This window comes from Acomys minous (assembly GCF_964271855.1).
Source record: "Acomys minous genome assembly, chromosome: 2".
Taxonomy (NCBI): Eukaryota; Metazoa; Chordata; class Mammalia; order Rodentia; family Muridae; genus Acomys; species Acomys minous.
In genome coordinates, this window is record NC_140484.1 from 19,662,355 (window position 1) to 19,687,909 (window position 25,555).

The window sequence follows — 25,555 nt, forward strand, 5'->3', positions numbered from 1 at the left end:
ACATAATGAGTTCCAGGACAGCCTGACAACATAGAAAGACCTTGTATTAAAAAAACAAAAAACAAACAAACAAACAAAACCCAAAACCATACTCATTTTCTTAGTGTTGGGGATGGAATGTGCACAGGTGCCACAGCATGGGTGTGAAGGTCAGAGCACTGTGGAGTCTGTTCTCTTCTTCAGTCACGTGGATCCTGGGACTGAACTCAGGTTATCAGACGTCATGGCTGGTACCTTTCCCTGCTGAGCCATCTCTCTAGCTCATTGTATCCTGACTTTAATCTATGTGTGTGCGTCCGTGTCCACTGTGGGCTTACAGAGGTCAGAGGTCATCTTTGTATGTTGTACCTCAGGCACTGCCTTTTTTTTTTTTTTTTTTTTTTTTAATCAGAGCCTCTCAGTTAACCTGGTACTCTCTGATTAGGCAGAGCTAACCAGCCACTGAGCCCTAAGAATCTTCCTACCTTCACTTCTGCAGCCCTGGGATTATAAACACCTACCACTATCCCCAGCTTTCTATATGGAGATAAAACTCAGGCCCTTATGCTTGTGTAGCAAGGACTTTACCAACTGAGCAATTTCTCTAGCTCTTTAAAAATCTTTTTTATTTTTAATTAAAATTTCAGGGTTTGCCACATTCACATATTTTTGCATAATCTGTAGGATCTGAACCTGGGCTTTCCTCTTCCTTCTTTGTCAAGAAAAAAAGTTCCAATATTACATTTCTTGAAAAAAGAGTTTCAGTCTTTGACGTGCCTTTTAGAGAAATTATGTCTTTACCCCAAGTCTAGTTTTTAGAATAGATAGGTAAATGAATTCCCCCCTCCCTCTCCTACTGTGTTCCCCCTCTATACCACCCCCCCCCCCCCCCCCCGTGTGTGTATAAGAGATAGCACATTTCTGGAAACCTGAGATACTAGGTAGTGTGCACAGGTGAAATGATAATTGCAGCAGCAGAGGTGCTATTGTGACACAGAGTGAGTCCTGAGCATCACTTTGTGACCGTTAATGCTAAATTTTGTATTAGTGTGACCATGGTACAGTTTGCTAAGAAGTCTGGCCTACACTTTGGCGTTGTGCTAACCATGAGGATAATGACAGAATTGCCTCTTTATGTAAAAGAAATGTAATGAACTTTTGGCTTATGGGTATTTTGAATATTAAGTGGTATTACCTGGTATAAAGTGTTTTTTCTTTGGCAGGTATTGTTGGTGAAGCAGATGAAAATGGGGAAGATTACTATCTTTGGACCTACAAAAAACTTGAAATAGGCTTTAATGGAAATCGAATTGTTGATGTTAATCTAACTAGTGAAGGAAAAGTCAAACTGGTTCCAAATACTAAAATACAGATGTCATATTCAGTAAGTTTTAAAATAAATTTGTATAGAAAGAAATGGTTGTGTTTGTAAGCTTTAGAAAATAAAGCTTAAAATTAGATGCAACAAAATTCCTAGATGTATTACATTAAGTCTCCTAAAGGAAGAGGATGTGCCTCAGATCTATGGGATTGGATGCCCTATGTGGGCCTGATGACCATTGTTCCAACACAGTTACCGTTGGCATCTGGTAGGAGACAGCTCAGTCATGTCTTCATGACGCTTTTAGGTTGCAGAGGTTCATGTTAGTTCTCTTTTCATTTGCTGTGGCAAACAGACATGCTATGGAAGCCGCTGGGTGGGTGTAGATTGCTAAGATGTGCTTATTTGATGGGAAGCACAGTAAGAGCTTGTCAGAGTCCTTTCTCAGCCATGAGGTTAACTCTACTGTGTTAGCTTAAAAATGGTGGGAGAGGGGAAGTCCAATATAGGAAGATTTTTTCTTTGCCAGTTATTTTCCTGATCATAGAGAAGAACCCCTTGCTTACAGCCAATCTTGAAAACTTGTTTTGTCCATATGTACCCAGTATAAATAAGTATTACATAACTGTGCAAAGAAATTTATTAGTTGTGGTAAAACCACAATTTAAAGACAAAATTGTATGTATTCTTGCTTTAATTGGTTTAAGTACTTGATGAGTTGATGTTAATCCTAACACACAAATCAAGTCAGTATGCTAGTCAACAGTAGTGATTAGTCCTTGAAAGCTGAAATGATCCTCCAAGAAAGCTGTTTAAACTTCTTATACTGGGGCTGGAGAGATGGCTCAGTGGTTAGGAGCTTTGGCTGCTCTTGCATAGGGCCCCAGTTTAATTTCCAGCATCTGCGTAGTAGCTCACAATAGCTTATCTCTAATTCCAGAGGATTCAGTACACTCTTCAGGCCTCAGCTAGCAATGCAAATGTGTGATGCACAGACACATACCCACACATAAAATGATAACATTGAAAATTAAACCTCTGGTACTGTCAGAATCTTCTTACCATTTAATTTAAATTTTAAGTATGTCAGTATTTCTAAATTTTATGAGTTTTGCTGTCAGATTATTAATTATTTATTGGCCTTAATTTTCAAGAGAGATTTTTTTTTTCAGGTAAAATGGAAAAAATCAGATGTAAAATTCGAAGATCGATTCGATAAGTATCTTGATCCATCCTTTTTTCAACATAGGGTAAGTGTTTGTATTTTAAGATACTACATATGTGTGCAAATCAGTTTCACATTGAGCCTCTCTCTGCCTATATGGGCCATGGTGCTAAGGACTATGGATTTCAAGATAGAGCTAATGGTTATTTCAGGTTAAACTTGAAGTCATAAAAATGATAGGAAATTTTAGAGGAATAGCAAAACTAGCTTGCTTAATAGTGTGGTCTAAGCCAGTTAAGAGTATACAAGGAAAAGCACAATATGTGGAAGCCAAAAATAGCATTTTAATTGCAAGTGATGGTAATATTAGAGAATATGGTTCATATTTATGGTCAGATGGGCCTCTTGATACTGAAACTTGGAACTTAGACAGACTGTACCAGCGATGATGAACTGTTGGCAGGCTTTCCTAAATGGGCACCTGTCTTGTTAAACTTACAATGTGGAGAAACAGCAGCAGAAAGGATGCATCTCTTGGAGAGGAGCAGATGAGAGAACAGTAGAGGTTTTGCACGTGGAACATGAAGAAAGAGAATTAATGATCCCCGTAGTCCCATTCTTCACCAACACATGTAGGTTGAGTGAAGTGCCTGGGCTGGGGTTTGGATGGAACTCAGGTCAAGGCAGCACTCTTAGTCATGGTCCGTGTTCCAGTGTTAGAAATTCACAATAAACAGAGGGTGACACTTAGGATTAGCAGCACTAGGGGGCGCTGGAGTGCAGCAGTTGATAGGTTCAGTAATCTTTGCTACCTATTTCCTTTATTATTTTTATACTTAATCTTCACCAAAAAACTAGGCAGTGATGCTTTATTATTTTTAATAACTATTATCCTGGTATAAAAAATTTAAAGATATACAACATAACATAGTTTTTAGGGTAATGCCAAAGGACTGTTAGAGGTTTCAGGTTATTGACAATGCATTAATATAGGTATTGGTTTAATGTTTATACTTTATATTGTATATTTCTTAGATTAGAAAATAGCAGAGAACCCCATCAGATATTTCATAACTGATATTTTACACTGGTAACTCTTAATTTTCTGTTATTTTAGATTCACTGGTTTTCGATTTTCAATTCTTTCATGATGGTGATCTTCTTAGTGGGTTTAGTGTCAATGATTTTAATGAGAACTTTAAGAAAAGATTATGCACGATACAGTAAAGAAGAAGAAATGGATGACATGGTGAGCAAACACTGTTTTATAGTTAATAAAAACTATTTATCATTTATATATTTAACTTGTTACTTTAATTGTGTGTGTGCATGCATGTGCAGGTGCCTGGGGAGGCTAGACGTGGAGTTCCAGGTGGTTGCAAGCCACCTGATAGGCGCTGGGACTTGAACCTGGGTCCCTCTTGAAGATCAGTGTGTACTTTTAACCACTGAGTCATTTCTCCAAACCTGTCTTTATTTTTTAAAGATTAAACATTATTGTCTGTATGGTGTGTGTGTGTGTGTGTGTGTGTGTGTGTGTGTGTGTGTGTGTGCGTGCATGCATACTAGAGCATATATATTAAAGTCAGAGAAGAGCTTGGTGGAGTTAGTGCTCTCATTCCATCTTCACATGGGTTCTAGGGATTGAGCTCAGGTGGCCAGACTTAAAGCCTGCTGAGCCGTCTCTCCAGCTACGTGTTGTATTTCAGTGTTGGCATATATTAGATTACAGTTTCTAATCTAAAGTTAGTAAGGGCAGAGGAGTTTTCAGCATTCTGAATTCTTAGGTTTAAAGCAAATACCTGTAGTTCTAGATATTCAGGAAACTGAGGCAGGAGGATTGTTTGGGCCCAGGAGTTTGAGATGAGCTTCACTTTTCTGGAGCTGTGGCTCAGTGGGAAAGTGCTTGCCTAGTGTTGGGTTTAATCCCCAGCACTGGAAAGTTTAAAAATAATTACCTGTGGAGTCTAAGATCATGCTCTATTTAAGTACATTCTTTCTAATAGAACCTAAATGTTCCCCTAAGCAATATAAAGAAACTTGTGACCTCCAGCCAAATTTTGTCACCAAATAAAGACACATCATACTTTGGAAACAAACTTTAGTTTGCAGAGCTTATGATTTCAGAATTACTTTTAGGGAGCTATAGGCTAGTGTATATATAAATGGTTGGTGTTGAGCTAATTCACATTTAGTTTAATGATTCAAAAGATATTTATCTTTAATTTTTTACTAAATTACAGAATAAAAGCATCCCATTGAATACTAATACCTAGATCTATTTTATCATTAAGTAAGCTTGAGAAGCATTTTAAAATGTCAAATTTTAACATGCCAAGCATATTTTGATGATGGTTAAAAAATGTTTTCTTCTTAAATATGTTCTTTAAGAAATGTTGCTTAGAAATTAAGGACCACTGGGCTATTCAGGGTGAACTTAAATATGGATTTAAAAAAAAATGTAGATGACCAAATATCCATATCCAATACTTACCTTGGGCTGTAAAGGGCATTTCTGTGTTTTTAGGGTAAGAGCTGATATAACTATATTTCCCTTTTCTTGACTACTTGGCCATTGGTGGTGGTGAGGCTCAGGCACCAGGTGAAGTGCCAGTGCGGGGCTGAGAACGAAGCAGTGTTCGGAGAGACCGGCGCTCTTCCGAGGTGTTTCTCTTGCTCCCCAGCCTTTTCTCCCCCCAGCCCCCTCTTTTACTTTCATGAATCTCAACACAGAACACGTAACATTCTGAGTTACTAGGACAGGAGTTACTTTAACTTTGAAATGTCTGTCCTCACTATTTTGAACTCTAAAAAAGTGTGGAAGGAAAGCCAGGTGTGGTAGCGCATGCTTGTAATCCCAGTACTCAAGGAGGCAGAGGCAGGTGGATCTCTCTTGAGTTCAAGGCCAGAGTGAGTCTAGAGCAGCCAAGGCTACACAGAGAAACCCTGTCTTGAAAAACCAAAAAAGGAGGAAAAAATAGTGTTGAAGGAGGGAGCTTGCAACTGCAATTTCTTACCTAAATACTGTATTTCAGTTTGATTCTGAATGGGCTAATTTTCTCTCTACATAATTATGTATGTCTTATATACAGGACAGAGACCTAGGAGATGAGTATGGATGGAAGCAGGTGCATGGAGATGTGTTCAGACCATCAAGTCACCCTCTGATATTTTCTTCTCTCATTGGCTCTGGATGTCAGATATTTGCTGTGTCTCTCATTGTTATTATTGTTGCCATGATAGAGGATTTATATACAGAGTAAGTGGTGTTCTTTACTATTTTTTGTTGTTGTAAGTAGTTTTTTCAGTCATTGTAATCTATTAAGTCAGTCATTATAATATTTGCTTCTTTCATTAATTTAGAATATAAATACTGTCTGAGCCATTGTTGCAGATAGATTTAGCTTCTAACTCTTAATTTTTTGAATTGTGCTTCCTATACATGCTCAAGCTTGCCAGCTTTGCCGAACATTCCAGTTACAGTGCTTACGTCATCTAGGGAGGCAGAGGCTGCTTTCCATCTAACACTCTTTGAAAAAGGAAATAGGCCTTTTAAAAGATTCAGCTAGATTTTTATAATTTCAGTTACCAAATTAATACTTCACACTTAGAGTGAGACCTCTATAGGAGTAAAACAAAGCACTTTACAGTGTTGTTTTATTTTCTAGAGTTCTAGGTCAGTATCTATCTTTTGATTAGCAATCAAACCATTTGCCAAAGTTTCTTAAATAACATAATTTATTTACGTGTGTGTGTGTGTGTGTGTGTGTGTGTGTGTGTTTTAGTGTGCTCAGATGTGTAAGTTACGGGCATGTGCATACCACAGCAGGGAGGGAAGTCGGAGGGCGCCTTTCAGAAGTTGTTTCATTGCTTCCTTATGTCCCCAGCATTGGATTGAGATTGTCAGGCTTGGCAGCAAGTGGTGATGTGGTGTTTTGAGAGATAATAGGTGCTGTGTTTATGGGATGTATGTGCAGTACTTAAAAGTGGTAAAGCTGTCAGCATTGTTACGATGGAGAAGTGACTGACATCAGGGTCCCATGTTTTCACTTCGAGCACCTGAGTCCTAAGTGAGGTCTGTTATATTTCCATCCTATAGACAGGAAAGGTAAAGCTCGGAGAGCTGAAGTAGTTTAACTAAATTACATGCTGCCACTAAAGGATGATAAACTGGTTCAGAATGTAGGTGAGTGTATTTCAGAGTTTTTAATTTGCAGTGTTAAGGAAATGAAAATAAAGTAGTGATGTAGCAGTGTGAAATGGTGAAGTAGGACGTTTGCATGTCACTCCAGGGGCTAGGGATTCTTAAGGTTAAAGAGCAGCTAGTGTTAATAGGTGAAAATTACTTTGCCTCTGTGATCACTGTGACTATCCAAGGAAAACCATTTGGAAGGTGTAGGTGGGAGAACAGTGTCCCTGTGGTACCAGTTAATATGTGGTGCTAGCTCTTGAGAGAGCCTGCTAATCCCACCACCCATGCTCCCAGCGGGGATGGCAAGGCAGCTCTTTAGCTGTGAGAATGGCTGCCACAGTGGACTTTTCCGTGTAAATGAAAATGGCTTATTTGGAGAGTGAGGATAAATGCTTATATAGTATTTTTGAACAAAGGCACAAAAGATAGATCTGAATGTTAAAATCGTTCTGTGTAGAGATAGCAAACTTAACCCGGAAGCCATTTTTGACTCCTGGCCAACGTTTTTGAGCACTCTGTTGATAGTAAGAACTTGTGGTAGTTGGCTCATCTTAAACTAAAACCAGCCTTTTCTATTTTCTCTGCCTTTAACAAACATCTTTATAAAGCGAATGGATCGTATGTGTTAATCTTTGTTTGGAAGAAATAAATTAGCACGTAACAATGTTTGAGTTTTTGGAAAAATCATTTGATTTTTTAAAAAACGGATTAATTTTGATATTTGATCTTTTTGAGAAAGCCAAGCCTTGAACATAAGTAGAAACTAAACACTACAGTATTTTCACTGTGGGGATGCACTTTACAGTTATTCATTATCTTTAATTTTGTAGCCACTTTAAGAAAATGAGCACAGGTGTTTGAACAGATGCTACGTATTGCAAAACTAGCAGGCTGAAGGCATAAATAAATAGTAGGGCATTGGTAAACAGTAAATATTTCTATCTTATAGCAAATTATACTGTCATTTATTCTAATTTCCTCTTTTCAACTGGTCATTTTAAAATAGTTTATATATGTGTACTTTTACTCAGCATGAAGGTTGGTTAAATTCTCTTAGATAATCATTATTAAGAATAGTCTAGAAATTGTTAGTCCGATGTAAAGTTGCCTTGTGGACCATACTTTTAAAAATAATTTTTAAAAATTTATTTATTTATTTTATGTATATGAGTACACTCTCTTCATGCACACCAGAAGAGGGCACCAGATCTCATTATAGATGGCTGTGATCCACCATGTGGTTGCTGGGAATTGAGCTCAGGACCTCTGAAAGAAAAGCCAATGCTCAAGCACTGAGCCATCTCTCTAGCCCCCTAAAAATAATTTTTTAATAGAAAAGCAAAAACCCCAACTAGGTAAATAGAGTAAGGGTTGACATGTTGTGTCACTTAAAATAGTAGCATTTAATATAAATTATCCTACTTGGATTTTATTTCTGGTAATCAGTTATAAAAAAAGAAATATTCTGGTTGTTTTGTTTTGTTTTAATGACAATATCCTGTACTATATAATGGAAGTGCCTTACAGGGTTACAAATAGAACTTTAGTGCCAGCTTGCCACTGGTGCCCCCAGAGTAAGAAGTGTTTGTTTAGACCTTATTACAAATTCAGCTGTAGACTAGACAGAAGTAGACCTAGCCCGGCATCGTTTAGGTTCAGCTTTGATTGGGGGGAGTTCTTCCAGGGTGGAATCTTCTTCTCTTTTTGTTAAGTAGATCTTTGATATTAAGGTAATGCTAAGGGGACAGACTCCATTTTTGTTGTTGTTGTTGTTGATTTTAATTTATAATACATATTTTTATGCCTTTACAGGAGGGGATCAATGCTCAGTACAGCCATATTTGTCTATGCTGCTACATCTCCAGTGAACGGGTATTTTGGAGGAAGTCTGTATGCTAGACAAGGAGGTAACAGGAGTTAGCACTCTTGAATCTTTAATCATTGACAATATTCTTCTACTGTGAAGAATTTGAAATTTTAAATGGGCAGTATAGGTTGTACAGATAGTAAAGGGCTTTGTTATACCATGCATATAACCTCTCAAATCTATTAGTTTTCTATATTGTTTTCATGTTACCTTTGTGTGTTAGTTCCTGAAATTATGAATAATTAATAGTGAAGTTAGCACCAAGGAACATGTACAAGAGCACATCTAAATAATTGATGTTATGTTTCTTTGAGGTACTTAGTCCCTAGATGTGCTCCAGGTAAGACTGCCTTTATATTCATTCATAAAGTTACTTTTTAAAAGTATGTTTAATGGCTTGCGGATAAAGCTTGTAGACAATGGTAAGGAGATCAGAAAACAGTCTGGTGTCTCTTATAGTATTTAATCAAAGGACTTGTTAAATTACCAGTATGGCCTAATAATGGTTATTATCAGGCCTATAATTATTATTATGGCAGTATAACCTGCTAGCAATCAATCAAGACACAGGCACCTGTTATATTGTAAAATAGCCTTAGTTAACTTGGGGCAAGGCAGATATTAATCCCCATAGTGGGGCAGATCCGGAATCCCTGAGCCAATCCCATGTCATCTGCTTCTAATAATCTCCATCAAGCTACCTCCCATCCATAATCCCATACTTGCTAATGTTCCTCATCTGGGCCAAGTCTCCATCCACACCAAATGTGCTTCTCCTCCACCTAACCCATGATGGCGCAACCTTCTCCTCTCCTCTCCTCCAGTCGCTCTCCTTCCCAAGATTCTCTCTTCTCCTTTAGCCTGGGAACCTTAGCCATGCCTATCCCATTTGCCCTGCCCAGCTATGTTGGCCTTTTATTAATTAGCATTAAAATACAGCAGAACAACAGGACTCAGGAATATTTCTGTTATTTTATGTCACAATCTCTCAGGTGAAAGGATTTCATCTTAAATACCCTCTTTGCTCCTCTACTATTACTTACCCCAAAATGATGAGGGTGACGCGTGGGTGGTAACCGCGTTCTGCACCTTGTGCTTCTTTGTGTGGTGAGGGTCTGAAGCTTAACGTTTCTTCACTCTGCTTGTCATAGTCTAAGGTCAAAGAGGTACTTGCATTGGTAAATGTGCATATTTCCACTTCTGAATAAAAGACTTTTCAACAACTTTTGTCTACTGCGATTTTTCACAGCCTATCTAAGCATGGTCAGCATGAGGAGATCCTGCCTTTATTATATTGTGTGTGTGTTTGCGTGTATATATGTTTGTGTACATTTAGCAGTCTACTAATGCAGGATAGATCTGGGCACAGTGCACATACCTGTAAGCCCAGTACTTTGGAGGCTGAGTCAGCAGGATTGCCATAGATTCAAGACTAGCCTAGTCTATAGAAACCTGGACATTTTTATAGGAGGTAGAAAATGAGAGCATAGGATCATTTAAAATTCTCCTGGATGGCCATGTTTACCATTGCTTATTTTGTAGATTTTACCAGATAGAATATCATCAAGTGCTTTTGATTGAAGCAGTTCTTTGGATGGCCTGCAGACACATCATGAGCTGTTCCTGACTGTTTCATTTAGAAGTTCAGACTCTACCAGCTGTGGGAAATAAGTCCTGCCATATAGGATGACATCCTAAGGAAGCAAGAGTGCTAATGTAACTTCCACGTGACACTAGTTAGGCTAAACATTTTTGTTTATGATTCTCAAGTCTCCACAGCAGAAACAAGTTTGTCTAAAACTTTGCTATACTGTTTTTTTGGTTTTTTTTGGGGGGGGGGCTTGTTTTTTGTTTTGTTTTGTTTGCTTGTTTGTTTTATTTTGGTTTTTTGAGACAGGGTTTCTCTGTGTAGCCTTGGCTGTCCTGGACTCACTTTGTAGACCAGGCTGGCCTCAAACTCACAGAGATCCGCCTGCCTCTGCCTCCCAAGTGCTGGGATTAAAGGCGTGCACCACCGCAGCCCGGTTTTGTACTTGTTCTTAAATGTTGACAAGCTCACGTCAAGAAATGTCAGATTTTACAAAGTGTAAAGATCATATTCTGATTGAGACTGTGTGCTGATAGTTTTGTCTGTATTATCCCTAAAAATCGAGGGTAGAAATATTTCACTTATCTTAGGTTTGCATTGTAGTGGGCCTGCGGATCTTATCACTGTCCCCACCCTATAGAATAGTGTTCTAGATCTAGTCTGAACCTGGAGATAGCCTGGTCTTTGGCCAGAGCCTCCACAGGCGTGAGGAGCAGTAGGCAACATAGCACAGGTGTGTCTCCAGTGAAATCTATGTGGGAAGGAGGGAACTAGACGTAGGTAGGGAATTTCATTTGTATCTGTCTGCAGCGGAGAGAATAAGTGCAACATACAGGAAAGGACAGTGTTAGCATGAAGTTGGAATTTTAAAAATAGAACAAATGCTTTACTTAGTTGTCACTCCTTCTATAATTAGTTATTTCCAATGCTGGCCATTGGAAAGAAAGGAATTCTTGTGACTTCTGTTCAGAAGAAATGAACTTGAAGAGAAAGTTCAGAATTGAGGTTTTGTTTTTGTTTTTTAAGGAATGTTAAGATTTGGGGTGGTAATTTCACCATCAAAAATGAAAATCTGTGACAGAGTTTGAACTAGAAAAATAATTAGCTTTATATATAAACCATAACAAATGAATACCAAAGCTTAGGACAACGCAGTGGCAGTCAAAACAGACACCAGAGCATTATAGGACAGGTCATTGTTTTTTTCCAACAGTGAAGATAATAAAGTATCTTGACAAAAGCAGCCTAAGAGAGAAGATGCTTATTTAGTTCACATTTCAGCTACTTTATAAATAGTTTCTACTACATAGACTTGAAACAGTTATTTGTGTATCAGTTTTAATAACCTTTGTATTGAATTTTTAATTAAATAATTTGCAAGCACATAGTATATTTTAAACAATAATGTGCATTTGTCTGAGTAGCTTGAATTTTTTATAGCTTCCCTTTTCTTTTAGGAAGGAGATGGATAAAGCAAATGTTTATTGGGGCTTTCCTTATCCCAGCTATGGTGTGTGGCACTGCTTTCTTCATCAACTTTATAGCCATTTATTATCATGCCTCTAGAGCCATTCCTTTTGGAACAATGGTGAGTTACTTGAATTTTAATTTGAAACAATGCTTATAACCATTATAATACAAGGCCTGCTGCCTCTCCAGAGCCCCCTGCTATTGGCTCTTCTGAAGTTTCAGCCAGTCCCTGTTTACAGTTCCTCCTGTGTGCTCTTCTCAAGGCTTTTAGCTCTTTCTGCCAGTTCATGAATGTGAAACCTTTGGAGTGTCGCTGTGCTAATTCACCATCTTACCCAAGTTCCCACAGTTGACAGTTTAACTTAATCTTAATGACTTCAAGCTTCTTTCTTATCCTCTAGAAGTAACAGGTTTTGTTTACCAAGGATCCGGATTTCAGCTCAGGCTGTTACCAAGACTAGCTTGAGGTGGGATTGAAAGCAGATAGTTTGTCTTTGGATTCTTTATTTCTGTTCATATGTACCTAATTTTACAAAGAGCCACAAAATCTACTACCAGATTAAACTTGAACAATATGCAACCATAGAAGTTTCATAAACATTAGTAGAAGTTTGTGTTAATACTGTAAACTGTCGTCTAATGTCCTGAGTACAAGGCCTGTTGCTAGAGTCAAGAGAATTTTTATAAGGTGCAAGAGACAATTTAAAAGAAATTTGGAGTCACACCATCAAGATTATAACTGTTCCCAAAGTTGGAGTGTTGTACCAGTAATACTACAGACAATGGGAGAGAATGCTTGAAATTAAATTGATTTTGGGGGGGGAGCAAATCTTTTATTTATTTATTCAAGATTTATATATTATATATACAGTATTCTGCCTGCATGTACACCTGCAGGCCAGAAGAGGGCATCAAATCCCATTATAGATAGTTGTGAGCCGTCATGTGGCTACTTGGAATTGAACTCAAGGCCCCCAGAAGAACAGTCAGTGCTCTTAACCTCTGAGCCATCTCATACTCTGGTAGAATCTTTTTTGTTCAGTGATGTGTTAGTGTAACACACGAGCATTTTGACCCTATGAATTTCTTGGTTTACTGGTGTCTCTTTTTTTTTTTCCTAGACAGGGTTTCTCTGTGTAGCCTTGACTGTCCTGCATTTGCTTTGTAGGCCAGGCAGGCCTCAAATTCAGAGATCCACCTGCCTCTGCCTCCTGAGTGCTGGGATTACAGGCGTGCACCACCACTGCCCGGCCTACTGGTATCTTTTGTTCCTATTGCTATGATAAAGTATTTTGACAAAAGCAGCCTAAGAGAGAAGATGTTCATTTAGCTCACATTCCAGGTTACAGTCCATTGTTGGAGAAGCTAAAGAAGTGGAAACTTAAAATAGCTAGTCAGTTATATGCAAGGTCAAGAACAGAGAACAGTTAATTAATTCATGTAAGCCAGTACTAGCTCTTTTCCTCCACTTTAGTACAGTTTAAAACTCCCTACCTAAGGAATTGTTCACCCATAGTGGGTGGGTCTTCTTACCTTAATCGTCCTTCATTGAGACTCACTTCTTAGGTGATTATCGATTGTCTCTCTCAAGTAGATAATTGAAAGTAACCATCACAGTTAATCACAATCTCTGAGAAAACAGCTGAAGAGAGGAAGGGTTTTTATTATGGGTGGTGACTTCAGAGGCTTCCATGGTCAGCTAGTTTGACTATTTCTAGACCTGTAGTGAGGTAGAGCTTCATGGTGAAAGGATGTAATAGAACAGAGATGCTTGCTTATGGCAGCCAGGGAGCTAGCACCAAAGGACATGCCTCAGTTACCTGGTTCTTCAAGTGGGCCCGACCTCTGTTCGGTTACGTCACACAGTGTTTCGTGGTTTGTTTGTTTGATTAGTTGGGTTTTCATTGGTGGAGATCAAATCCAGGGCCTTGTGAATGCTGGGTAAGTACTCTTACCACTCACCTGCATTCTTTGCTACCAGTATTGCTAGCAGGTTATTAATCCATTAGAGGATTGAAGCGCTGATTACCAGAGCCCTCGTGATCAAGGCCAGTAGATCGTACGCCATTATTTAGCTCTACTTTCTAGGACCAACTGCACCTTCAACCCCAAGAGCCCTTTTTGGGGGGCTGTTTCATATTTACACCATATCACTTGAGAATGGGTTGGGACAGGTTTACCAGTGTGTTTACCAGAGAAGGGATTGTAGATAGGAAATCTTGTGTGAGCTGTACGTCTCAGATTTAAGGTGGTAGAGGCTTTCAAAGAACTATTGTCTTAGCTTAAAAATTGCAGAGTATCTGGGACCTAATCAGTTTTCTACTCTAAACAGTGCTCATTTCAGCCTGCACCCATAAAGCCTTGGCTCTCCTGGTTTTCTCTCTCAGGGAGTAGAATAGTTGGTAAGGGGTAAGGGGTGTTTTGCGATAGTTTGTTATTTTGTTAGGGGTGTTTTGCGATGGTTTGTTATTTTGTTAGGGGTGTTTTGTGATGGTTTGTTATTTTGAGACCTGTTTTAGCTGAGGAGGGACATCTTGAATATAGTCAGAAATATTCATAAGCTTTAGAAATCAGATTTCACAAACCTTTAGGAATATAGCCTTCTATGACTACTTGAACCATAACTGAAAAAAAAAAATTACTTGAGAACTGAAACTGTAAAATGGGAAATTCATGATATATAATCAGAACTTACCACATTGAAGAGATGGAGACCAAGTTAATGGCACTTTATGATGAGGATTATAAAACGGCTTCTCAGAAGTCATCAGAATAGAACAGAATGCCCAAGTGATAATATGTACCCAATTATGAAGAGCTGCGAGAATGCTACTAAACATCTCTGTTACTGAGCTGACTGTTGGTAGATGACAGGGTAAACAAGTGCGTTTTAAAAGATACTCGCACAAGCAAACCACAGAACATGGGATCAGTATTGGAACAGACAAGTGTAGTCCCTTCTTCCTCTTTTTCTTTTTCATCAAATAACTTTCACATAGGAAGAGTGAAGGGGAGCACTCTTTGATGAGAAGGAGGTTAAGCCAGGTCATGTAATTACGTGGGAGTGCCCAGCTCCTTCAATCCAAAGTATCTTTGCTCGTGTGCATGTGTTCTTACAGAGTATAGCATATGGGCAGGAGAGAAGTTTGTGACACTGGACCCAAAGCTCTTTTTCTAGGGGAAAAGAAAGAAAGTAGGTTCCTCTTTACAGAATGAGGTGGATTTATATTGATGAGGTAAAATATTTTAGAATTTGCTTTTAATTTTTTTATAAGATGAAAGTAATGATCATTAAGAACAAGTATGAATTCATAAAAGCAAAATTGGCCAGAACACCATCATTTCCCAGTATGAGTAGGTTTTAGAAGACTGGAAGAACGCAACAGCATAAAATGAGCAGTGGCATCCTATTTGAACAAGATTAAAAAATACGCCTAGTTCACCAAACAAGGACCGTGCATGGAGAGGACCTAAGCCCTCTGTTCAGATGTAGCCAATAGGCAGCTCAGTCTCCATGTGGGACCCTAGTACGGGGAGCAGGGGCTGTCTCTGCCACGGACTCTCTTGCCTGCTCTTCAATCACTTCCCCCTGGCAGGCACCTTGCCAGGCCACAGAGGAAGAGGATGAGGCTTGATAGGCTGGGGCCAGTTGGTAGGGGAGGAGGAGGAAGGAGGGAGAGTGGGACCCAGAGGAGACAAGGGAGAGGCCTACAATCAGGATGTAAAGTGAATAAATTTTTTAAAATTAAATTTTAAAACAAAAGAAAAGAAATGTGGCTGAAGTCATAGTAATAAAGCTCTGAGCAGTTGCAGAGAAGAGCATTGGACACTACAGTGCAGCACATGCTGCGCTTCAGTAGAATGTGAGAGAGTCTCAGACCCTCAGTGCTGACGGGAGCATCTAAGGAGATCTATGAGGAGATTCATTCTGATGGGGGCAGCAGATTTTTTAGTTCACATTGTTTTCATAACCATTATCCTATTCAGTTCAAAGGAACTAAATACTTTCTACTTAGGGGGGGATAATTACCTGTTGATGGACTAGAGCTCCCAAGGTTTTTATGTAGTAATCCTGCTATTAGAGGTGAGGATGGGGCTTAGCTCATTGGGTTTGTTGTTTGTTATTTTCCCCCCTTTTGTATCAAAACGAGTTTCTCAAAATAAGTTTATGGTACACAAACTTTCATGTAGGAAAAACACCCTTAGACATAAAATTTTAAAAAGAATTCCAGTTCTATATCAATTCCAGCACTTGCAGCAGTCATTTGTCTTAAATTTAGCCCATCCAAGCAGGGTAGAATAGTCCTATTTTTTATTTCTCTAGTTGACTTCAGTCACATTGCAGGCTTTGTGGGGGGAAGGTTTCTTATTTGCATATGTGTTTTCTTTAATGAATGTTAAAATCTTTTGTGCCTCTGTTTTATTGTAAACCGCCCCCCCACCCGCTTTTTTTGGTTTTGTTTTGTTGTATTTTTTTTCCCTCCTGACAAGGTTTGTGTGTACAGCCATTGCTGTCCTGAAACTCAAAATGTAGACCAAGCTGGCCTTGAACTCACAGAAATCCACCCACCTCTGCTTCCCAGGTGCTAAGATTAAAGTTATACAACACCACACTCAGCTTTACTTTATATTTTTTATATTTGTGTATGTGTGTGTGTGTGTACACATGAATATGGTGGAAACAGGAGTATGCGTATGTCAAAGTGCAGGTGACGTTCAGAGGGCAACTTGTGGGTAAAATTCTGTTCTTCTTCACCGTGTAGGCCTCAGGTCAAGCACAGGTCACTAGGTTGTTAGCAGGCGACTTACACTCAGTGACCCACTCGCCCTGATCATCTTAGAGGGTGTGCCTTACTAGACGAGAAGTGTGTTGTACACAGTGGAGATAGCAATCCTTTGTCTTAAAAGTAGTTTGCAGTGATCTTCTCCAGTTTGAGGGCTTATCTTTTAATTTTCTCAAGAGTTTCTATTTAAGGGCACAATTGCTAATTTTGAATAACAGTATATTAATAGATGGTTTTTTCCTTTTCTAGTTTGACCTTACAACTGTCCTATTTAGGGTGTCCTTTGCCAAACTAAACAGTAACAAGCTTTCCTTGTATGTTGAAGTTCTGTAGTTTCATCTCTGAAATACTTTGGGATAACAAAGATGTACAGAACCTGAACAGTGATATCTATAAATGGTGCTGAGAAAAATTATACCTGGATAAGTTAATACATTGCGTTTTTAATCCATAGGCTTAATATTGTTAAGATGTAAGTTTTCTCCAAGTAAAGATACAGATAGGTTCAGTGCAGTCCTAGTCAAAAAGTCCCAGCAGACCTTTTTAGAACTCAGTAAGATGCAGAGATTATTAAGATGCCAGAAGCCAGAGCAACTTTGGAAAGAGAGTCATTCGAAAATGGGTAAAAGTTACAGAGACCAAGAGACCAAGAGAGAACACAACTTTCAGGAATTGGTTCTTGCCGTCTGCCTTGTGGTTCCTGGGAGTAGACCTCTTGGTGGCAGGTATCTTTACTTACTGAACCTTTAAAAAAATTAAATTAAATTAACTGTTTATTTAGAGACAGGCTCTCTAATATGTAACTACTTGTGGCATTTAACTCCCAGTCTCTTAACTCCACCTCCCAAGGCTAGAATTAGAGAGGTCTACCACCATATGTGGCTAAATTAGCTTTTAAGTCTTAGTTGCTTTCTTGTATTTTTCATATATATATATGTTGCCTATAAAGATTTTAGTTATTTTTCATCCCTCCCTCCCTCCCTCCCTCTTTCTTTTCTTCTCTCTGTCACTTTCTCATTATACTGGTACAATGTTGGGTAGCCCTGGCAAGTGCAGACTGTTGCCAGGTTGGGAGGGCATCCAGCTTTGTTCCTTTAAGGAAGATGTTAGCTTCATCAGGTGGTAGAGCCCTGCTGTTCCTGGGGTGTTAGGCATTTCTGTTGGAGTTGGAGTTTTGCAGCAGCTTTTTCCTGCATTGTTGGAGTTGGTGGTAACTAGTGCTGGTCCTCTAGTCTTAAGTTAGTCTTCCATTTCTTAGATAACGCTCTTTTTCCTAGATTTGGTTTTGTGTCTACACTTATGAGAAATACTGGTCTATCATTTTATTATAATGTCTTTTTCTAGTAATGTTAGCTTTCTGTAGCACATTTTCATTTCAAATCTGTTTATCTTTTTTATATAGAATTGAAGCAGCTCAATGATAGAGTGATATGAACTAGTTGAGACTCTGCGTGGTAAACAGGCTTCCCAGCTATTTGAGTTGGTAGTGCTCTGGGGTCCTGGAGCTGTGCCTGTTGCTACCTGTTTTAACTTGCGGATTTCTTACACCCCTATCGTTCTTCCACCAACCCTCTAACACTAGGTAGGAGAGAAAGAAGGTTCGGAGGGACGGGGCATAGACTTCTTCTCCAGCTGGGTAGGGTCATCAGGTTCTTTGGGGCAATACCAATCTCAGCCATCAGGATATTCAGCAGTGCAGCAGACCAGCAAACAGCAAACGCAGCAGCAGGGCCAAACAGCATCCTTCTTCCTCCGACCATCTCCTCAAAGCATCCTCTCAGAGCATTCTTTTCTCCTTTTCTTCTTGAAACATCTTTCTCTATCTCTCTCTGGGCTCTGGTATTTATACCCTCCAGAGTTCTCAAAATTAAATTATCTGCAACTGGCAAAGACCACACATGTCTCTGGGCCCCATGAAGCAATTATCAGCTATGAACAAACTAAAAGCAGCCCCATATCCCACCCTTGGGATTAAAACAAAGACATATTTCCATAACCAAGTTTTTAAAGAAACCAAAACTTCCATTATAGGATCCATTGATTGGAATGCTTGATTTGAGACTTCTGATTTTTAATACAAAGTCCTAAAATACTGAGTTAGAAATGTGGTTATAGAAATCATCTGCTATAAGCAGGGGCTGAAGAAATACTTGCACATAATGGCTGGCGGTGATACATTTCTCAGATGGTAACCACTGAAATCCTAGCAACTAGAGATGGAGGTAGGAAGATAGAAGGTCAAGTCCAGCCTGGGCTGTGAATCTCCCTGCTGCCCCTTCTTGCAGACAGACAGACAGACAGACAGACAGACAGACAGACAGACAGACACACACACACACACACACACACACACACACACACACACACACACTTACCCAGATTTCCAGAGTCAAGCTAACTGTAAGCCCATCACTCAAGGAGGCAGAGGCAAGCAGATCTGCCTGGTTTGAGGCCAGCCTGGTCTACAGAGTGAGTCCAGGACAGCCAAGGCTACATAGAGACCCCCTGTTTTGAAATGCCTCTCTACCCCCCACCCCAAAAAGCTCTAAGTAATTAAAGTCTACTTACTATGTATTACCTTTAACAATTTCTCCTTTGACATTCCTGAAATAGTCTGTCTTGGGTTCCTTTTACTCCTTGTGACCCGTATACACCACAGATTTTCCAAACGTCAGTTTCTAAGAAAATATAGGTTAGTACCTACATATGCTTGGTTTCTGGCTGTAATTGACCAGCTGGTAGATCTTTGTGTATCAAATACTGAGAGGCAGCACTTCTTTTTAGCTTGTTCTTATGTGGATGCAGGAGCTCTTCCTGTGGGAAGTAAGTCTTTCATTCTTCTGCTCATTTTCACTTTCCTAACGATGAGGACTGTGCAGGTTTGAATTTCAAGGTTTTCACCTGTGTAGTAGACAAATGTTCTTGAACTCTTAGCTGCTACGTTTCATTTTAAAAAAGACCTTATGTGAAAACCTTGTAGAGGAGAAAGATACAACTATGATTCTATCTTAAGTAACTCTAAATTTTATAGGTGATAAATAAAGTTTGATGAATGCAAATCTCAAATCAAGGGTTATGAATTATAGGTCAGTAATATCCTCTGGAATCAACTATATTTAATATCAGTATTTAATGCTGATATTGAAAAAAACCCCGACTTAACCAGTGAGCTGATTCCATCTTTTTGTTAGTAGCTTACCTTGCATTCTCAGGATTCTCTAAGTGAACTCATCTAGAATTTGAATATAAAAGTTGGGAATTGGTTTTAGTCTGATCAGTACAATCTCTAGCCAGCTGCCCATACTTTTAATCATGATAAAAGATCCAGCAATGAGAACAATTATACACAGTACTAAACACTTGGATATTTGTTGATGAAGTGTTTATGGGATATTTTATTGAGCTTTGTCATGGCATGGAAGGCTGAGTGTGCTTTGTGCACCTGTGGTTAACTGCATGTAGTACGCAAGTATTGTATTAGTGCTTGTATACTTTTCAGTGAACAAATGTGTGCATGCTTGGATAAGAAGAGAGGTAGAACCCAACACCAGTGTAGCATTTCAAACTTCCCTCACCTGTGACACTTGCCAGAAGTCCAAATACAGACACAAAAACAGAAAGAGAAACTTGATGTTTGCATGGAAATGAGTCATCTCTGTTTTGTTAATATTTTCTATAGAATGTGTTTGAATCTATATTATTAGACTTAGGGACATGCTAAAAAACAAACAAACAAACAAAAACCCCAGACTTTTCATGGACTGAGGAGATAGCTGAGTGTGTAGTGTTGGTTGCTGTGCACAGAGCTCTGGTTCTGTCCCCACACAGCACCTAAGAGGACTTGACAGGAGAGCTAGAGATTCAAGCTCACTTTTGGCTGTATAGCAAGTTTAAAGCTAGCCTGGGCTACATGAGACTGCCTCAGAAAGTGGAGGGAGGAAGGAGAGGAGAAAGAAAGGGGATAAAAGGGAAAAAGAGACAGAGAAAGAGAGAATCCTACTCTTTCAAAAAGAGTTCCAAATCAAATGCCTACAGAATTCCTGTATTTTAAGCACTTAGGTTCTGTCTATCGGTTATAAACATTCTTCTAGGCCATGGAATCTGACATAGCAGCATTTCCTTCAGTTTCTCTTACTTCTTATTTGACATTTGTTATGGTAAAGGGAGAGTACAAAGCTCTTTATTATAGTGTGTTAGGCAGTGGTTGTCAACCTTCCTAATGCTATGACCCTTTAATACAGTTCCTCATGTTGTGGTGTCACCCAACCACGAAATTATTTTTGTTGCTATCCCACAGCTGTAATTTTGATACTGAGTGGTGATTCAGTTCCTAAGCATACCGGAAATAAGTGTTTTCCAGTGGTCATGGCCACAGGTTGAGAACTGCTGTGTTAAGTCTTATTATCTTACAGTAACTTAGAAGAGAATCAAAAGCAAACAGTCAGAATTTGCCACCCTCATATGTATGCTGCACTTAATTCATAATACTATAATAAAGCATCTGAAGATGCTTGCCTATCTCTTCACATTTCACATGTCTTTGTCATGTTAGTACGAGTTTGTACCATAGCAACCAAGACAAGTTCCTGAACCTGATATTTTCAAGAGATTCTTCTGATGCCATCACTGTTGTTCCATCTTGTACTTCACCTCTGTTTCTTTTTTTAAAAAAACAATTTATTAAACTCTATTTTATATGCATCAGTATCAGATCCCTTGGAACTGGATATACAGACAGTTGTGAGCTGCCATGTGGGAGCTGGGAACTGAACCCAGGTCCTTCGGAAGAACAGATAGTGCTCTTAACCACTGAGCCATCTCTCCAGCCCCACCTCTCAGTTTCTGCTCAACATTTCTATGTGTGAGGACTCCTACTGTAGAATCTAGAGATCTTAGAGACCGTTGTTCTAGAAGTCTGACTGTTTCAGAGTGAAGCTAGCTTAACCAGGTCCTCTCCAGAAGAGAGTGTGTTTGTGTTCTCTAAAAACACCACAAAAATAAATGTTTTTTGTTTTGTTTTTTTTTTTACAATTTTAGACTTTGAATGGACAGAGAAATATTTGTGTTATTTTGTTAGAGTAATCACACATGCGCTGCATGCATGCAGACATATACACGTTTTTGTTATTAGCATTCTTAAGATACTGTAGAAGAGAAAAGAGCCCCAAACCCAACAAATCTGAATTAAAATTTTGTTCTGGTATGTACTGTCTTTGAGAACAGTAAGTCTCATCTCTCAGTGTTCTTCACCTCATACTTATAGGGGTCTAGCATTTGGGAACTCCTTGTGAATATTAGAAGCTCAATAAAGTATAATCAAGTAACTTGGTTGTAATAATGAAACAGCTGACAAGGAAAGAAATCTAAAAGGTAGTCTGTCAAGTACAGTGTAAGATGGGGATAGTGGGAGCTGAAAGTGGGGAGGAGATCAGCTTGTGTTTTCTCAGTGTGAACATTTTCCCTATCTCTAGTGGTGCATTCCTTGTGTCATTTTAGTTCTTATTAGAACATAACATTTTCTCTGTGATCAAAATGAGTTTGAAATTTCAGGTGTCTCTCTTCCTTGTTTTTATTAGTGTTTTTGGTCTCTGAGTAACCACACACTTTTTAATTTAATTTACAGGTGGCCGTTTGTTGCATCTGTTTTTTTGTTATTCTTCCTCTAAATCTTGTTGGTACAATACTTGGCCGAAATCTGTCAGGTCAGCCCAACTTCCCTTGTCGTGTCAATGCTGTGCCTCGTCCTATCCCGGAGAAAAAATGGTAAAGAGAGTGTTAAAGCTTATTTGTTTGTTTCCACAGTATATACGTTTTTAAGACTGCTATGTACATATAACTTTAGAAGCAGCTTATGTTTATGCAAATGACTATAAGTTTAAGAATTTGTACATTTTAATTTTCTCATTAATCTTCATTGTAAAGAGTGTAATAAGCTATGCTCTTATTTTTACCTTCTGAATATTGTTGCCGTCCACATGTCAAAACGTTAGTAAATAGACTAGTGTGTAGAGGTGAATGGAAAGTAAAGTTTCAATAGTTTTTTAAGCCTGCAAGTCAAATGTGGTCACTGCCTGTTATGTAAATAAAGTTTTATTGGAACACAGTCATACCCAGTCTTCACATACTACCTATGGCTTCTATTACTGTCTAGCATCAGAGTTGATAGAGCAGTAGTCATAACAGAGGCCATATCACCAGCAAAATCTGAAACCTTCTAAATTACTGAAAAATCTGCCAACTACTAGTTTATAATTTCCTTCCAAATATCCTAAATATTGACCCATTTATTCCCATATAAACCCACCAATTGAGAGATGAATTAAGATTGAGACCAGTGGTAATTAAATATTTGAATACAAAACAATCCAAAGATGTACTAATTTGATAGTTTGTTGTTTCTATAAGCGGTAAACTTTGTAGGAATAGTAAACATTGCAGTTTGTAACACAGTTGGCAGGAATCTGAGCTGTGTTTCAGATAGCAGTGGCCAGTGTTACATGCTATCAAGGAATACACAGGCCAGTAGTGTTCAGGACCACAGCATCAGTGAAGTCCCACGGTGCAACATGGTTGAGCATGTGTGTTTGATTTCGAATTAATTTTTGGTCATTGAGTATTCCCAAACCTTTTACTCTGGCTGATTTTTTTCATAGCCTACACATTCAGTTATATGACCCACAGTGTGAGAGCCTTGATTTAGGGGATGGTGACCTATTCCAATTTTAGGAACTGCTGTGTACTTTCTTTGTTAGATTGGTGCCTATAAGGAACTATGGACTGAAGAGTTATGAGTCCGTTTTTTCCCTTAAATCAATATTATATTACTAGGGCTCATTAGAATCCTCATGTTCAGCTTGTTGCTACTGCAAGACAGATAAGAGGAAAAGCCTGGTCAGAAACCATAAGAGATCTGTGGGGAAAAGAGCTAGTGAGGAAGAGATGCAGACAACACACACCCTCGCCTTCCAGAAATAAGTCACTTTTAGGTACTGGAAGGCTGTTGCTTCATTTTCTTCTTGTTCTTTAATCATATCTGAGTACTGGTTCTAGGGATTTTTTTTATGGGATAGTTACCTGGCATAAATCAATTTTAACTGCAGGACCTTGGCTTTCTGTTCAAACAAGGAAGGAAAATTATAATAAATGACTTTTAAAGTTTTGTTTTTCTCCCCCTGTCTTCTCATTTTGTTTTGTTCTTAAGTTTGTGCATCCCATAGGTAATAGTTTGGTATCTTTGCTTGTCCAGATCCTGTTCTGGTGTTGGCACTACCTCGATGAATAGCATCAGATTAGTGCCATCTGATAATAGTCAGTAGACAGTGAACATGCAGTGTAGTAAGTTCTGTCATGGAGAGTGCTCAGGAGTTAGGAGGAGGAAGGGGAAAGAGTAGTGTCTTCTGAGATGGAGAGGAAGGCTGTGAGAGCGGACCGTGCTTGCTGGAAGGAGAGCATGAAGTTAAAGCATTCCAATTAGAGAAACCAGTTATTTCACTCAGGAAATGTTTGCTGGGAGAAGAGATGATGTTTGAATTTTCTTAGTCTCTCTTTGCCCTCATTGTAAATCAGAATTGATAATACCTTGATTATTTAATTTGTTGGAAGAGAATTAGACCCACGAAGAAAATGGATAAAGAACCGGCAAAGCCAGTTTATGGGAACTTATTTCATATAAGGGTCTCAGGACTTTGTTTTCTTTTTTCCTTCTTTGGACTTCTTTAAGTAAATGCTTATAGGGTTCTCAGAAGTTACTAAAAACTGGGAAATTAGGAATAAATACTTACTGTGTTTCTTGTTCTGCCAGTAGAAACAATTTGTGTTCCTCAAATACTTCACTCAGGCTTTAGTACTGGATAGAACTGATAACTGATTTGAAGTCTCAAGCTTTTTATGCCTCTTTATCCATGACATGATTTTTAAATTATTAAACATCAGATATTATTGGGATATATACATATTATGAAATCTTGCTAGAAGTATACTTTTAATTTTAATGTTTTCCAGGTTCATGGAGCCTGCAGTTATTGTGTGCCTAGGAGGAATTTTACCTTTTGGCTCAATCTTTATTGAAATGTAAGTCTTGGCAATGTTTTCATATTTTGAAGGATTTAAGAACTAGAGCATGCTGGATTAGTATGGAATCATCAGACAAGGTGGTCTCTCTGAAGTTGGTTTTGCACTGCTATAATGAAATACTGAGGTTTCTAGCTTTTAAAAATGTGCATGTGTGCACGCGTGCGTGTTTGGTTTTGTTTATTAGATTTGTGTGCATGAATGCTTGCCTACATTCATTACGTGTGCACCATGAGCATGCCTGGTGCCCCTGGAGGCCAGAAGAGGGTGTCAGGTCCCCTGCAACTAGAGCCACAGAGGGTATGAGCCACCTTGTAGGTGCTGGAATCAAATTCATGTCCTTTGTAAAAGTAGCCCCTGCTTTAAGTGCTGAGCAATCTCTGCAGTCCCCAATGTTTTTGTTTGCTTATTTAATTTAATGAATCCCTTTACTCTGAACCAGTTCCTCTGCTTCTGTTGTTTTCTCTCCCTGAGTTTATATTGACTCCTCACCCTTTGTCCAGTTTTCACTGCTTTCCCAATTTCTCAAACAGTCAAAGCAGAGGTGCCACTCTTGTCATTTGCCTAGCTAGGTCTAGTGCACATCAGAGGAGCCAGGGTTGTCTTGTTACTGGGGTTTCCCACAGAAAGTGATCTATAGAGCAGTGGTGTTTCTCTTATAGGGCTGATCCTCACTGCTTACTTGCTTAAAAATAAATACATAAGTAAATACAATGGTTTTTAGATTTTATTTTTTGAGATTATAATATAATCACATCAGTTCCCCCTTCCCTTCTTGCCTCCAGACCTTCCCCTGTCACCCCTTACTGTGTAGCAAGGGATCTGTAAATAGTTGTTGAAAAGATGTATGATTGAATAATGAATTACAAAACGGGAGATACTTTAAAAAAAGAACTAAATAACCCTGTTCTGAATTAAGGATGATTTAATAATGAATATAAGAGTTTTGGGATTCTTCTTCTTCTTCTTCTTCTTCTTCTTCTTCTTCTTCTTCTTCTTCTTCTTCTTCTTCTTCTTCTTCTTCTAATTCTTCTAATTCTTCTAATTCTTCTTCTTCTCCTTCATGAAAAATATTAATACTCTCACTGTTCTCTGAAGACAGTGTCAATCTTTGTTAGA

At 38.7% G+C, this 25,555-nt stretch overlaps 1 protein-coding gene across 1 annotated transcript in view; it reads left to right on the plus strand.

Moving 5' to 3' along the window:
* Window positions 1–25,555, plus strand: part of TM9SF3 (transmembrane 9 superfamily member 3) — a 49,066-nt gene that overhangs the window by 18,342 nt on the left and 5,169 nt on the right. Inside the window, exons 4-11 of the mRNA XM_084771709.1 lie at window positions 1,203–1,363; window positions 2,473–2,550; window positions 3,583–3,714; window positions 5,558–5,724; window positions 8,470–8,564; window positions 11,570–11,700; window positions 21,990–22,129; window positions 24,368–24,436. Coding sequence (XP_084627835.1) covers window positions 1,203–1,363; window positions 2,473–2,550; window positions 3,583–3,714; window positions 5,558–5,724; window positions 8,470–8,564; window positions 11,570–11,700; window positions 21,990–22,129; window positions 24,368–24,436 — 973 coding nt within the window. The remainder of the gene's footprint in view (window positions 1–1,202; window positions 1,364–2,472; window positions 2,551–3,582; window positions 3,715–5,557; window positions 5,725–8,469; window positions 8,565–11,569; window positions 11,701–21,989; window positions 22,130–24,367; window positions 24,437–25,555) is intronic.